Below are 17364 nucleotides of genomic sequence, written 5' to 3' on the forward strand. Positions count from 1 at the left end.
ACTATGTTAAGTGCTAAAGTTAAAAAGACAAAAATGAAACAGTCCCTGTCCTAAAATAATAGAAAGTGTACAAAATATCTGAGAGTCAATTTACCAACTGACACTCAAGATTTATATGGAAAACATTCTATTATTTAAATAGAATTATGATCTACCAATTTAAAAGCAGTCATATTAATTAATCACAACATTATAACAACCAATAAATTAAAAACAATAAGCAAACTCTGAACCAATGAAACTCAACAAGCCAAACTTTGGTAGACCTAAGAACATAGATTACTACGTCTCTATTTAACAACTGTTAAGAGAATTGAGAAGCTCTTTGGTGAAAAATAGATTGAATACAGTATTTTAATACCACATACCAAATATCAAGGGGAAAGAACAAATATAAAAAGTCGCATTATTTTTTAAATTGAGAGGAAAAGGGGCATGAAAGTGTCTTTCACATTTATTTAAGAATTCTTAAAGAGAGAAAACACCACAAAAATGAAATTCAAAACTTTTGAAAGAACAAAAATCAATGAAACAGGAAAAACTAAATTAATGTATGGGAAAAAAAAACCTTTGCATCAAAGAGCCAATAAACACTTAAAATTATGCTATAAGGATATTAACACAGACATAAGACATAAGAAATATTCCCCAATAGGTACGTGGTCAAAAGAAATGAACAGCTAACAAATTAAGAATCAAATACTGTCATCAACCATATGAAAGAGTGTTCCAAATCACTAATAATAAAGAGAAATGAAGAATAAAATAACTAAGGTTTTACCTCATATCCAAAGTGGCAGAAATAGCAAAAGATGGAAATAGTCAATGATGGAGAGGCTAGGGAAGGAAAGCTATGTTTATATCCTAGTAATAGAATTGTTAAGTAATCAAACCATTTGGAGGAAAAAAAATCTTTTTTTTTTTTTTTATAACTAAAATATTTCTGTGTTTTAATCCAGGAATGACATGCTAGGCATACATATATCCTAAGGAAATCAAAAACAGAAACAAAGTTTCTATATATGCCAAAATATTCAAAAGAGCCCTTTTTGAGGCAGCAAATAATTGGAAGCAATTAGAATTCAACAATTAGAAAATGGGTAAACAAATGATGGCACATAACATAGAACTAGCACATAAAAAACAATAAATACAAGGAATTCAGAAAAACATGGAGAGGATAAAATGATGCAAAATGAAGTAAGTACAACCAAGAAAACAAAATTATACAACATATAAATGCAAGTAAAAAGATTTAAACTGTTAAAAAAGGGTAAGAATCTTTAATGACTATCAAAGCATAAATGTAAAAAACAACAAAATGAACTGAATGTAATTTAATTATGACATGCTAAGCTATACCTAGAAAAGTGATATGAAAAACTACTTTATTCAATTTAAATGGATATGAAATGTTTCATATGTGTCAGATACTACTGACATGTTGGTTGCTTTGTTAAAACATTGAGTTTTTAAAAATATTTGCTACAAGGAAAGACTAATGGAGTAAAGGGCTTAAAGGGATTATGTTGGGAAATTAATATGATGTAAAAGTGAAAGATATTATTAATAATGCTTTAAAAAAAAAAGAAAACAAAGATATGAAGAGTTGTAGCAGATCATGAAAAGACTGAGCAGACCTTTGCTAGTAGGAAAAAAAAAATCACATACTTCATTATTTTTCTTATGAAAAGGAAAAAAATTTAGTATTAATCCATATGCCTACTTTCCCACCTCTAGAAGTTTGTTGGTTTTGTTTTTTTTTTAATAATTTACACACACACATCAAATGCATTCCTGGAACTACAAGGAATAGGTGGCCTTTTAAAAATATATTGCAAACTGCTTCTTTTATAAAATACAAGATCTCACTGTCCTTACTGACTAAAAAAAAAGTTATTATATTCCATGAAGAAAATATCTTAAGAGCTCTCTAAGAAAATTTCTTCTAAAAGTGTAAAAACTATAAGAGATTTTTTGAAAGACTAATTAGAAATAACTTTATTTGATGGTTATTAATTATTATTATTACATCCTTCAATCTAAGGAGAAAACAGAGCTATATACCTGCCAAAATACTTTGCCACTATGATAGAAGATGTGCAACAAAATGCACATGGAAAAGGGATTCCCTATAGAATTTATGAGGTCCTCCAAATGACCTCATTTACAGATGACATTGTATTGATTACATTAACTCTAGAGAAACTGCATAGCTTTCTAAAATGAGATTTATAATCAACTCTAAATGGTTTAAAATTCTTTCACATAAGACAAAAGGAAAAGGATAAATAAAGAATGTCCGTTGTCCAAATGAAGATATAAGAAGAGAAGGCAAAACCACAGAGCTTGTCCCTATGACTTAGATATAATGAGAATGGGCAATGAAATGGGCCCAAAATTGAAAGGGAAGAAAGTAGGCTGAAATGCCTTCAGAAAATTCTGTATAAATCTGATGTCTTTTTATTCCCCTAGAAAAAGGCAATATTCTTCTGATGATGTAATATTTCTGCAAGTTATAGAAAACTAGAGTCTTTAAAAATATATGTTGTGTGTCACTCAGAGCAATGGAGAGTTGTACTATGTTTTCACGGGTTCCCATAAATTCAACTATCAACTCTATGCCCTCTATATATTCCTCTTTATAGACAATGTCCTCATTAACAACTCTTACATCACCTTTTCTATGTCTTCATGACCACCATCCTAATTTGAGAAATCTTTACTTCTTGCCAAGACTACTGTAATTGTTTCTTAATTGTTCTCAACTTCATCTTTCACATAGTTGCAAAATTAATATTCCTAAATTTCAAGTCTAACCATGTCACTTCCCGCTCAAAAAGCTTCAGGATATAATACAAACTTAATTTAACACTTAAGCTGTTCAAAATCTAGTTCTAGTTTATCAAACTGAGTTCTTTTATGGAATTTCTTCTCACATACTGTGAATGCAGAAAAATAATCACAAAAGCCTCTTTCCCCATCTCACTAACTCATGAAGCCACCACACCTTTGGGTCCTCATTGCCCCTCATCAGGTCTACTATTAATAATCTCCTAATTGGTTTCCCTGACTCAAGCCTATCCCCATTCCAATTCATCCTCCTCTCATGGCTGCCACTGATTTTTCTTAAGTTAAGGTCTGACAAAAGCACTGATATACTCAATAAAGTTAAAGGCTCCATAATGCATTAGATGAAATATAAACTTCTCTTTCAAACATTTAAAGCCTTTCACAACCTAACTACAATCTTTCTTATCCTAATCATGTTATTCTCTCACCCTCAAAAGTCTCACCCAAGGATGCCAAACTCAAATGGAAATAAATCCCTACTTAGCAGACTCAGAAAAACACAAATTAACATTATTTTGTATTTTATTTTTGTTTTTTATTAAACATTTCTCCATTATATTTTAATCTGATTCACTCCACGCTCATCACCTGCCTAGGGTGCGACAATTCCGGTCTAGCAAAACTAACCACCTTCTTGTTTTCTCATAGGTTACTTGATCTCCTACCTCTGTTTTGCCCTAGAATGTCTCTCCTTCTCACTCCAATCACAAAGAATAATTACCTTCAAATACTAAGCTCAAGCACTAATTCCTTAAAATCTTTCCTGATTCCCTCAGTTACCAGTATCTTCCCTACTAGATGCTGAATTTACTTTCTATTTAAAATAAGTATTCTTATATGTGTACATACTGTCACCCCTAAAAGAAAGCTTTTTTAGCAAGGGCTGTTTCATTTTTTTGTCTTTGCATTCCCAACATCTGTAAATAGTTCCTGGAATACACTAAATACTTAATAAATGGCTACTGAAATAATTGAAGAGTTCAGGAATAAAGTATATGGGAGCCAGAAAAAAAATGTTTTAAAAACCATATTTTATTGATAGGACAGCAATATGGGAATATCTGCCTTTATTTGCTGGCACACTATTTATGTATTTCAGAGTTTACTGCACAGACTATGGTTAAAAAATACATCGAATAGCCTATTAGGGATGTTAGCACCTATTAGATACTGACAGGGACAGAACAAATAATACTAGAACGACCTCTTCCAGGCTTTCCCTAGAAGATAAAAACTGGATGGGACCAAAGAGCAAACATTGAACAGTTCAAGTATACCTTCCAGGAAAGGCTACTTGTTTTACAGTGAAATTTGGGTTGACAACTAAATCCTATATATTCTTCACAAACTTTTCATTATAACTCTAAAATATCATCTGCCAAGTCACATGTTATCTAAGTTGGTGGAAGGAGTCCTCAAACCAACAAAAAACATTCTTTATGTAATTCTTTGAACGAGAAGCTTGCTCATGTTTAATTAAATGGAAGTGCTGACCCTGGTTCAATTATGGTACCAAAGTACAGATAGCAATAGAGAAAAAGATTTCAAAATATTTTTGACATACATTTTATTTAATTCTTGGGCAAATGGCAAATAGAAATTTAGTAATCTGAAGTACTTATAAAGTGAGATTATCTCTATCTTCTAAATCTGTTACAAAATTAATAAATGGATTATTATATTTCTATAACTATAACGCAGTACTCTGAACCACCATAAGGTAAATTTCTCATACTTACTTTTCAAGCTCTTCCTGAGAATGAGCAAATGTACAATTTGTTCCTCGTGGACACCCCCCCTGCTGTCGCAGATCTCGGCACATACTAGTTTTATATTTGCTATTTGGCTGCGGCTAAAAAAGAAAAATAAAAAGTGATTGCATTTAAGATGCCAATACTGTTTAAATTTATAGGAAAGGAAAGAATAGTTACTATTCATCTCTGGATGTTAAGCTCTTTTAACTAGATTTTCTCATTAAATGTGTGAATTGCTCAGTTTGTCTACTGCTAGGTAACTACAAGAGAAGTCCCACTCTGTGCAGAACAGGAATCATTTAAGACAACCTTTGTAGATTAGCTCAAATTGTTTCAAATGTCTTAACTATGCACTGGGAAGAAAATAACACAAAGATCTCACAAACATTAAAACACATCACTTCTTTACCAACTTAAAATTCTCTACCACCATCAAAACAAAATATTTTAACATTTAAATAACAAAACCTAGAACTTATAAAAGATTCTATAAAAGAAAAGCATTTCCAAATATTTTGATGTAAACATGACATATGCAGACTTTGAGGCCAATTATCTAGACAAAACTACTGGATCTCCTTAATTAGAGATCATGGTTGCTTGAAAGAGTTAGGTATAACCACCAAAATTGGAGGCGGGTAGGGGAGAGAAAAGATATGAAGAATACTTTGTCAAGATAAAACAGGCAATTGGACAGATGTATGTGAGTTAGAACTGGGACAGGTACTATATATAGACAAGAGGCTGGGCTCAAAGTCAAAAAAAGGGAAAAAAAACTAAACCATGCATGACATTTTCAATTATCCTAAGGAGCTGATAACAATAAAAGTACCTATTATAAATATGAGTATTCTTCAAGTTATGTGATACAGCTGTGAATCTTAAAATTCATTTAAGCTTAACAAATATTTATCAAGCACCTACTAGATGCAGAACACTATCAGTCAAGTCAAATAACATTTATTAATGATCTACTACTATGTGCTAGAGATACAAAAAGCGGCAAAAAGATGGTCCCTGACCTCAAGAAGTTATAATCTAATGGTATTTATTATACAAAACAGAACAAAGGAGAAATCCAGACAAAATACTATAGGAAAATAGAAAAAACAAGACATTTTTATATTTTCAGTGTAGGCATCAGCAAAGAATGAGAAATGTTACCTAACTCTGAATAACAATAACGACTTCAATAAACACAAATAAGGAATGATTGGATCCTAGGAATAGAAGACAATTTATATAAATTCAGAGAAAGAAGAAAGCAGGATAGGATACCATAAAAAGTAGTAGTCCAGTTTGGCTGGAACACAGAGTTGATCTTGTTCAGTTCTCAGTGGTTAAAACCAAGAGTGATAAGCTAAATATTGCCCATAAAAGGGCAACTAAGTTTCTCCATGACTTCAGTACCTGGTTTTATAATCTTTCTTTCCTCTGCATCTCCCATCCTCATTACTGGGGCCTGAGACATACATATTGATACTCCTTCAAAAATTCTAACTACTGCTTTCCTCAATATAATAATTTCCCATAACTTAATTCCTCCACTCAATCTCAGCAAAACAAAAAATTAGTCATACTTTTAGTCTTGCCAACACCTACAAATATACCACCTCTATATTTAAGAATTTTGGAATCGTTTTATTCAATTTTTTTTTTTTTGCATTCTACTTCTCTTCCTTGCCTTTCTTTACCAAAACCTACTCTTTAAACACACCATGACCTCTAATTCCTCAATCCTTTTTTTTACTCCTATGCCATTACTCCTGCACTAGTCAATCTTTTCCTCTTCTTGAACTTTTGGTGAACCAGCTGAATTACACTGTCCTCTTAAATTCTTGGCTCCCTTATACTCAACTACACTACCAAGTCTCACCCCTAGATGACTTTCATCACCTACTGCTTTTGTTCATACATGTATATGTTGCTAAATGAGAGAAAATCATCCAATCATTCTGATTGAGTCCACTATAAATTTTATGTTACACAACCTCTACTGGACTCTCATTGCTAGGCAATCTTTCTATTATCTCCCAAAGTACATTACTCCATTCTCCACAGCAGCTATTGCAAACTTTTTGAACCTCCCATGGCTTCCCTCCCCTCACTCCAAAAGGAACAGATACATTAAGAGAGAAGCAAGGGGGAGAGTAGCATTCTATATTAAGAGTATTTATAAGAGGAAATCCAGAAACCAGGGGGATAAATATGGTGGTGAGCATCTAGATGAATGAAGCAAGAAACAAAAACAACAGTATTGTTCTAGGAGCAAAATACTGATTACCTAGCCAAGAGAAACAATTACAATTTGGGAAACTTCAAACACCAGATTTGAGTACATGACCCTCCCCCCTTTTCCTCCCCCTCTTAACCCAAAGCTTTCTCATTTTCAAAAGCAAAATAGGTAATAAATGTGTTATTTGACGAAATGATTATTTCATCCATTAAAAAGCAGAGGAACCAACAAGAGGAATTTCTATTATGGATCAGAGGCTGACCAACAAGAAAGAGCTTAAGTAAAAATAAAATGAAAAGCAGAAAAATAAAAGATCAAAGATACAAAAATCCAATAAAAAGCAAGATATTTATAGTAATACTTTTTGCACTAGCAAAGTAGTACTAGTAAAGTAGAAATAAAAGTAGGGAAATAAAAGGAAATCAAAGATAGAAATATCCAATATGCACCAAGATGTTTATAGTAATTTTTTTTTATACTAGCAAAGAAATAGAAACAAACTAGATACCTAATGATTGGAGAATGACTAAATAAATTATAATATTCCACTAGTATCAAGACATTAAAAAAAAAGAAAGAAAGAAAGAAAGAAGTCATGCTGGATAGATACCCTTGTCAAATTTTGGGAGAAATATGAATGATTCATATAAGATAGGAAGGGCAAAAGAACTGCAATCTGTATTGGCTGCAAGCTACTGAATTAATGAGACCAAAAACCTAATCAAGTACATGAACGTGATGGAATATCACTTTGCTGTACTAAGAACAAAGGTAGATAGTAGGATTTATATGAATAGATGCAAAGTGAAATAAACAGACTCAAAAAAACAATATACACAACTACAATAACATAAATGGAAAGAACAAAAATAAAAATACTATGTAATAATCAAGTTAAACTCTGAAGAAATATGAGAATCCACCTCCTTTTATTATAGAGTTAAGAGAATATGGAGATAGAACACAGCACATATCATTGACTTGATCATGAGTTGATTAGTTTTCATTAACTTTTTTTTTTTTTAATAAAATTCATTAAAAGACCCAGATCTCAGATCTCAGTGATGGTTTATATTATACCGGGAAAATAAAAATTGCAAAAAGATATTAATAAAAATAAAATCAAAGAAATAATGGAGGAGATGGGGGAAGCCACTGCATCACAGTTTATTACAGAAGATAGAAAGAAACAATGCAAGTTTCACATGTATCTTGGATCTGGGGAAAATAGATTTCAAAATTCAAAGATAAGTAGGATCCAAAGGCCAAATATTTTACAAGGGAAGTTGGCCCAAGACAAATGGCAAGCTCAAGAACACAATTCCAGTCATAAATAGAAATTATTCCTACTAGATACAAAGAGTGTGCTGTTTTTTGTAGAAGGGAAAAACGGAAAACAAAGATGTTGCTAAGTATTGACAGGGTAGTGGCTGAACAAACTGTGCTAAATAGCATAATGGAATTATTATACTATAATCTTATTATAACATGTAAAATAGCAAACAGGAATTCAGAAAGACATGAAAAGACCAGTGTGAATTGATGGGAAGTAAAAATAAGCACAAAAACAACAATATATGCAATGAGTATAAATTAAAACATTAAAAAGGTAATCAAGATCAATTTAAATATGATGACCTATTTTGATTCTTAAGAACAGCTACAGAGGACTGGAAAACTACTGAAGCAGAATATTGAAGAGTCAGATAGTTTTACCATCAACTAATTTTGCTTAACTATTTCTGTTTATAAGGGAGGGTTAAATTGGTGGAATGAGTATGGGAGTAGAGGTATTGAGAATTGAAATGACTATGATATTAAAAAAAAAAAAAAGATAGCAAAAACACTTAAGAAAAAAGGGCATCTACTTGAAGAGACCAATGTGGAAGGACTGTGAACTCATTGACATACTCAGGTTTTCAAAATATAGATAGATATAGGACAAATCACTGAGGATGAATAATGCCAGTTTTACCAGAATTTTATCAAATGTACTAAAAAGCCAGAAAAAAAAAAAAAAATGAGGTTGGAATGAATCTGAAGGCAACCAAAATGATTTTAAGCTATGAAATAGATAAGAGCAGGATCAAAGAAAGGATAGGGAATTTCTCAAAATATACAAGAAAACAAACAATTCCTAGTTTTCTCTATTTATTTTTGTCCCCTCTTCAAAGTAAAATAATTTGTAGACAGGGAAAGAGAAGAAAAATCATTAAAAACCTAAACTATAGAGAGACAATTATCTTCCCCAGTACTCAATGAGCTTAAGTCACAAAGCCTAGACAAATTTTTGTCATTTTGAGCTGCTGAGTTTTCAAAGATGAATGAAAGATCTTGAAAAGAGGAGCACTCTGAATGGCAAATAATCCAATTAAAAAAAAAAAAAAAAAAAAGAACAGCAGAACTTGACAACTACAGACCAATGGTGAGCTTCATTTGCTACCCAAGAGAAAATTCTAGAAAACATTACAATGTTAACAATTTTGAAAGGCAGTGATCACTAAAACAAGACTTCCTCAAAATCAAGCCAAACTAATTTCATATCCCCCTTTTTTGGATAGATTAGTAAACCAGTATAAAAAAGAATGCTATAGGTATAATATACTTAAGACTTTAATATTATGTTTAAAAATAAAATGGTGATCACAGTATAGTTTGGTGAATTTGAAACTAGTGAAAAACTGAATCCTAAAAAGAGTAATCATTAATGGGTTAGAGTCAAAGAGGTCTATAGTGTCATAGGGATTAATCCTTGGGCCTATGCTCTTGAACATTTTATTAAAGACTTAAAATAATCTTACTTACGTTTTTAAAATTACATGGAAATTACATGATATTTGGAGATAAAGCTAACACACTGGCTGACAAGTCTACAGCAAAAATAACAAAGTAGAATAACAAAACTGAATGTAATTTACTTCACTGTATCTGGAGCAGTCTAGGCCTAATGAACAGTCCTGAGGAGGACAAGTTCATATCACGAACTATTCTATAACATAAAATCTTAAGAGAATTTTAATGGAGCACTTAACTGGAGGTTAAGAGGATTGCCCAGGATTGGCAAGTAAATGCTGTATCAAAGGCAGGACTTGAGCTAAAGTCTTCCTGACATGAAGGCCAGTTTTATATCAATTATGCCATACTGTCACTCTAGTGGAAAGAAGAAATGAAACTGGAATATAAAATTCTACAATAGGATTGAAAATACAGTATAAAGTTTCATGGTTAGAGAACTGATCCTTTACAAGTTTGAATGGACTGTGAGTTCAATATAATACAACAGTGTGAGATAGCAGTCAAAAAAAGGGAATAGGATCTTAATCTATTCAGGACAAGTCATGCAACAGATGCTGCCCTGCTTAAGCTTATATTTAAAATGTGTTCTAGGAATCAAGACAAGCTTGAGCTTATTTGGACAATAGTGGCTAAAGTGCTGGACTTAGACTCAGGAAGATCTGAATTCAAATATGGCACCAGATACTTACTAGATGTGCAAACATGGGCAAGTTATAAACTACTGTTTGCCTCAGTTTCCTCCTCTGTAAAATGGGGATAATAATGGTCCCTGCCTCCAAGGATTATTGTGAAAATTAAGTAACATAATATTTTTTAAAGCACTTAATATAGTGATTTGGCATACAGCAAAAGCTATATAAATGTTAACTATTATTGTCACACATGTATCTGAATGAACTAAGGATGTTTAAAAGTTTAAAGGAGAAATTATTAAAAGGAACATAATAGCTGACATTAAATTGTATGTGAAAATCAATTATGTATATAGAAAGGGGAATTAAATTTGCTTAGCTTGGCACTATTGGGCAGAAGTGGGAGCAATGGGAAGAAACTGTAGCTATATTAAACTCAATGAAGAAAAATGCCTTAATTCAAGCTTCGCCAAAAAAGAATAGGCTGCGTAAGAGATCAGTTTACTCTCACTGAAGTTCTTCAAACAGGTTGGAAAATGATCTGTTAGAGATGTAGAAAACATTTCTGGTTAGTTGTATGTTGGAATAGGGTGCTGAGATGCTCTCAAATATATTGTAATCTCTATATCTCTAACATCATTGTTAGAATTATGTATTAGGGAGATTATTTTGGCACTATGTGAAGGATGGCTTAAAGAGAAAAGAGATCACAGTGGAAACACAAAGATATCAAAACAAAATTAGAGGGCAAATAAAAGGAAACAGAAAATATGAAAAGATGTAAGGAGGTTGAATCAGCATAATATGCACTGATGACTTGAATGTACCACAAAAGACATCAAGGAAGCATAAAAAGGGAAGGAACAATGGATAGGTCACATTCTGTGAATGAGGGATAGGAGATGGATAAACCAAATGGAGCAACCAAAAATAATGTTGTTTTTTTTAAATGAACGAGTTCTCCAGCATTGAAAAGATACATCTATAAAACAAATAAATGGATTGTGTGATCTACACAATAGAGATAGCCATGTTGATGACAACATGCATTCAGTGAACACTTTCTTTGTTCTTTCCATTTATATTAATCATTGCATTTATTTTTCCTGATTCTTCAATTTATATCAATTCCTGTCTTCTCTTACTTCTCCCTAATGGACATATTCAATATTTCTTATAGCACAGGGAGTTACTGCAGCAGTTTTCACATTCATGCACCACAATTTGTGAAGACAGACTCCTGTCAATTGGCATCTTTATTTCCAGTTTTTTGCTACCATAAAAAGTATCACTTGAATTATTTTTTAAAGCCATTATTCTTACCCACTTAAGATTTCCTTTAAAAATTAGGCATCATTTTCTTTGAAACAGGAAAGCCTATGAAGCAGCAAACATCAAAACCCTTTGGTACTGGTTAAAAAATAGAGAAATAGATCAATGGAACAGACTAGAAAAGGGAGAATCAAATAATGGAGCTACTAACCCAGTATTCAATAAATTTCAGGTTTATCTTATTCAGCATAAATTACTTAGAAAAAAACTCCCTTTTTTAAAAAAGAACTGCTGGGAAAACCAGAAAGAAAGCAAATATAGTAGAAATTAGGCTTAGACCAACATATTATACCATATCCCACAATGAATTCAAACTATACAAAATAAAAGATAATAAAGTAGTAAAAGATAAGAATATATAATTCTTAAAAGAATTGCAAACTATTATCAATTATGTGAAAGAATGTTCCAAAACATTAATAATATAAGCAATGAAAATCAAAACAACCCTGAGGTTGTACCTCAGACTCAGCAAAGAGGATAAATAATAATTACAGGTTTATGTTACAGGAAAAGCATGTTATGGAAAGGCGGGAACAATGATGAACTGCTGACAGAACAGTAAATTAGTAAAACTATGCTATAAAACAATTTGGAATTATGAAAACCTAGAGTCCAAAACATCTATATCCTTTGACCCCAAAAACACCCCAGCTAGGCATATACACCAAGGAGATCAATAATAAAAAGGCTTCACATATTACAAAATATAGCATCAATTTTCATGGGAGGAAAGAACTAAAAAAAATAAATGTCCATCACTTGAGAAGTGCCAAACAAATTTTGGTACATGAATACAACAGACTAGTACTATGCTATAAGAAACAATAACTATTAAGAAGCATATTAAGAAGCACTGAAGGAAATAAATTGATGCAAAGCAAATTCAGTAGAGCAAGGAAAATAATATGAATAATGCCTATAACAATATAACTGAAAAAGAATCACAAACAGAAAAAGAATGCTATAAAATTATTTTGAAGATAAGCTTTTTTTCCCCCTCTTTTTCTTCTTATGGCTTTCTGGGGGAGGGGTAGAATAAAGGTGAAAATTTAGATGATATGAAGATAAATAAAAACTTACTTAAAAAAGAAAATAACAAACTAAATATTCATCTTTTCTCAATTACTTTAAAACTATCAAGAAAGAAAAATAAAGTACATCCATTCCATACATGTCACTTATTAACAAATTATAACAAAGTATATTGTCAGGAATCCCTGGAGGTCCCAAAAACCTTTCAAGGAATTTGCAAAGTTCAAACTACTTTCATAATACTAAAACGCTTTAATTTCTAAAATGGAAAATATTAATATAACCCATATAAATAAAAGCTCCTTTGCTGAAGAGGTAGGGAGTACTCAATAATTTTTGAAGTATAATAGTAACTTGAAACTAAAAAGTTTGAGAACTATTGATTTACACAAATAATTCATTTGGATGTAATACCATAAAATATTTCTGGTAATCACATTTTGGCAACCTTTGGCAAAAGATAAAACTCTGAAGAAAAAGACAAAAATATTTTGAAATATATTTAATGCCTACTGTCTCCAAACTCTTGCTGATGAGTGCCAAGAACTTCTGTCGGTTGCTCCTAATACTAGTACTACTATTAGTAGTAATTAATGTAGTTTTTTTTTTAATTTTGCAAAAAACTTTGCACACATATTATCTCATTTGTTGTTCACAACAGTCCTATGATATAACTTATTACTATATTCACTTTAAGGTTACAAGAGAGGGTAGACAATTTGCCCACAGTTAATAAGTAACTGAGGCAGGATTTTAACTCAGATCCTCCTAATACCGAGTCTAGATCACCTTCCACTATACCAACCAAAGGTCACAAAAGAATTAGTTTCCTACAAAGGTAAGGAAGGAATAGAACACCAAGAAGGAATTACATCACAGACTCTTATTAGAAACATATCTTACAGAATTATTATTAATTTTTGTTGTTGTTTAGTCTTTTTCATTTGTGTTTGATTCTTCATGACCTAAATTGGGATTTTCTTGGCAGAGACACTGGAGCAGTTTGCCATTTCCTTAAGCTCAATTACAGATGAAGAAACTGAGGTAAAAAGGATTGTGACTTGCCCAAAGTCACACAACTAGAAAGTATCAGGCCATATTTGAGCCCAGGTCTTCCTGACTCCAGGCACCAAGTTGATTCATTATCTATTTTAAAATTATCAGATAAAACATATTACTCTCACCTGTGGTGTTTCATGGCCTTTACGACTATAGTTCTGAATAAAGTCCACAAGTCCATGCACCACAGTCTTTACAGCAACCATTGCATTTTCTAATTGCTCCCAAGTTGGTGAGACAGCATCTAAAATGATGCGACATAAGAAAAAATGTAAGCAACATTCAATTTAGTGACATTTTTATGAAAAATTAAAGTGTTTGTGTAAAAGGATAGAATCAAAATTTACAAGCAATTAGGCTTTGTTCACATACCTGGATTAGGATCTATGTTTGCAAGAAGTTCCAAATGAGGTCTCAATCGATTTAGGTTTGCTGGATCACCTGTACGCTGCAAAACAATTGTCAACTCCTGGACACTCTTTGCAAAGGATTCTGGAGACTGAAGCTGATAAAATGAAGATATTAAGGCATTCAACTTGATACAAATAACTATTTGAAATTCAAACTTTTTCTTATTTTTCTTAAAGTTTTTCATGTGTCTTCAGATTTCACAGAATGATTATCAGTGATGAATTTAATTCCCATCTCAGAATCTGCCCTATGAAACTTCATCATGAGACACTTTGAAAATTCATAACCCACATTTCCCTAGTACTTTCAAATATTTAAGTATTCTTCTCATGATAACCCAAGGAGATAGGTAAAACTGGTACTATTCCCAATTTGCAGATAAGTAAGCTTGAGATCTTAAAGGAATAAAATGATTTGCTGTTAACAGTTCACATCTAGGTAACTGGCAAAATGTGGACTTGAATTCAGATCCAGACTATGAAAAAAATGGGGACTTTACAAACAATTTTCTATACTGCTCTAACATAATTAAATGCCTTTTCAAATTGTTGGTAGTTTTTGTCATGCTTCAATCTGAATTTTAAAATTTTTATTCCCATAACTTAGGGGAAAAAAAAGAGTAGTTCTCACTTCACAAACCTTATCAATGATGGACTGCATATGTGATTTATGTGCCAAATCACCATAGAGAAGTGAAGACCACTGTTCTGGTGATATACGAAGCCCTGCTTCCATAGCAATATGAACTATCTGGGCATCATGCTCCCTTCTCAAAGCCTCATAACTTCTAAATTCTTCCTTTAGCTGCATCAGAGAAGAATCTTCATCCCTTTTGGTGACCTGAAAAATTATAAGAAAACAAAAACAGCAAAAATTCCACCTTTTTAGAATGGGCCAGAAAATCGCCTGTAATTATTCGCTGGAAATTTTAGAAACCAGCACCAACTTTTTTTGCTTTAATGAGGGGAAAAAACCTGCCTGAAACAGTACATACATACACATTAACAACATAGAAATTTAATGAAATTTCTTAACACCAGAGTTGATAAGTGTACTTACACAATTTTTGTATAAGAAATAAGCCTTTGCACTCACATGGCCTTTTTTACAAAATGAAAAAATGTATAATTGTATTAATTTCTATAACGATTTATTTGCTAAGAAAGAGTGAGATTTGACTACTGTTATGACTCAGATGATATAGATATCGTTCACATTTTAAATTAAAATCTTTCAGATTCCCAGATGATGCTGTCTACTTTTCTTAAAAATTATACAGATATCATTAGCACATTAAACTTTTAGTTTAGCGTAATGTGTTTCAGTCTGGTTCATGAGAACTTCTTAATACATGAATTTTCCACATATATGCGTTAGGTGCAAACTCATAATTTGAATGCTATGAGGACACTATATTGCCAATGCAGATTGGCAACTGTTCTGCATCTTAATGTCTTATAGAGTTGCTTGAGGCACTAAAAGTTAAAATAACTTGCCCATAGTTATGTAAATCATATGCTTCAGAGGGAAAGACCTAAACCTTGGCACCTGATTAGAATGTTGGTTTTCATACTATGAATATTTAATAAATTGTTATGAATTATTATGAATTTAAAGAATTAATATAAAGTCAATTAAGAGTGACAGTAAAATTTTAGAATCAATCACCAAATACTGATTAATCACCTACTATGTGCTAGGCACTATTTGAACTGTAGCAGTTCAAAGAATGAAACAATCCTTACTCACATGGAACTTATATTCTAATAGGGAGACAAGTACAGGGATAAATGCTTATGGCATAAATATTAAGTGAAAAAATACAATTTTGTACATAATAGTTAAGCAGGAGTTATTTGAGGAAAGAGACTAGCAATGATGGGGCAACAAGAAAAGCTTTGTGCTTGAATATGGTGCTTGAATTATATCTTTATAAGAAGAGAAGCTCCATGAGGTAGTGATAAAGATACATTCTAGGCAAAAAGGATAGTCAGTAAAACACATGGATGTGGTACATTGTATGTAAGGAATACAGAGGCCAATGTTGGAGGGAGATTACATGGTCAGATCTGCATTTGAGAAAAATTACTTTAGCAAAACTGCATAAAAAAGACAAATATAGAAAAAGATTTAATAAGCTAGGCAGACCAATTAGGAAGCTGTTATAAAAATCTCGGTGAGAAATGAAGAAGGCATAAACTAGGGCCATAGCTATGTGAAAAGAAGAGGTCAAAACAGAAATGGATGATTTGACAACTGACTGCATATATTAAGTGAGAGTGAACAGACCTGGAAGATTACAAGAATGATAAAGCCCTCAACATTAACAGTAAAATTTGGAAGACAGGAGGGTTTTTAAGTAAAGATGAGTTTAGTTTTGGGCAAGTTAAATTTAAGAAGTCTTGGGAAAGTTCAATAAGCAACTGGTGATATAAAGCAGATGCCAGGGGAAGGAGTAGATACAGAATGATATATGAGTATGGGTATATATTTTTATACATACACATACATATAGAAAATGGAAAGATATGCATATGCATGTATATCTTCATTATTTATGTATACATTATGTATTGTTACAAAATACATTTGTATATTATGAATATTATATGAAATATATGTGTATGTATATATATACACAAATATATAAGATATAGGAAAAATTATGAAGTATTATACATGTTATTTAGAAAAAAATCTATGAAAGATGATGCAATTCCCCCAGAAAAAGAATAGAGGGGATGAAGGACTAAGAAAGAACCCTGGAGAATATTCAAAGTTAAAAAGCATGATCTAGATAAGACAGCAAAAGAGACTGAGAAGGGACACTCAGACAGGTAGGGAAAAAAAGTGTCAAAGAATAGTGTCAAAGGAAAGAGCCTAAAGTGGAGGGTATTTAAAAAGAGAGGAAAGTTACTAGTGTCAAATCAAGAGAGATCAAAAAGAATGAGAACAAAGAGAAAAACTCAAATTTGGTAATTAAGGCATGATTGTCAACAGTATACCACTACATTCATATACCATAATTTCTTTCATCATTTTCTAATTGACAAGCCTTATAAAATGAAATGCCATAAGAAATGAAGAGACGATTCCAGATAAACCTGGGAAGATTTGCATGATGATACACAAAGAGAGGAGAACCAGGAGAATAACTTATATACCATAACATTAATTGTAAAAGGGAACAATGCTGAAAGACTAACCAATGCAATGATCAACAATCACTCCAGAATAATGAGTAACTGATGAAGAA

The 17364-nt window shown here is 31.9% G+C and overlaps 1 protein-coding gene and 1 non-coding gene across 11 annotated transcripts in view; both read right to left on the reverse strand.

The window, feature by feature from the left end:
- The window catches only part of RC3H2 (ring finger and CCCH-type domains 2), a 60383-nt gene that overhangs the window by 27141 nt on the left and 15878 nt on the right, over positions 1-17364 (reverse strand). For all 10 annotated transcript variants that reach the window (XM_031954252.1, XM_003757106.4, XM_031954254.1 and 7 more), the window contains exons 6-9: positions 14748-14948; positions 14070-14202; positions 13823-13941; positions 4593-4705 (exon numbers count right to left, since the gene is read on the reverse strand). In XM_031954252.1, coding sequence (XP_031810112.1) covers positions 4593-4705; positions 13823-13941; positions 14070-14202; positions 14748-14948 — 566 coding nt within the window. The remainder of the gene's footprint in view (positions 1-4592; positions 4706-13822; positions 13942-14069; positions 14203-14747; positions 14949-17364) is intronic.
- LOC111718513 lies at positions 14283-14394 on the reverse strand. Its single transcript, XR_002769055.1, has one exon. It is a non-coding gene; the product is annotated as a small nucleolar RNA SNORD90 (small nucleolar RNA).

This window comes from Sarcophilus harrisii, chromosome 2 (genome assembly GCF_902635505.1).
Source record: "Sarcophilus harrisii chromosome 2, mSarHar1.11, whole genome shotgun sequence".
Lineage (NCBI taxonomy): Eukaryota > Metazoa > Chordata > Mammalia > Dasyuromorphia > Dasyuridae > Sarcophilus > Sarcophilus harrisii.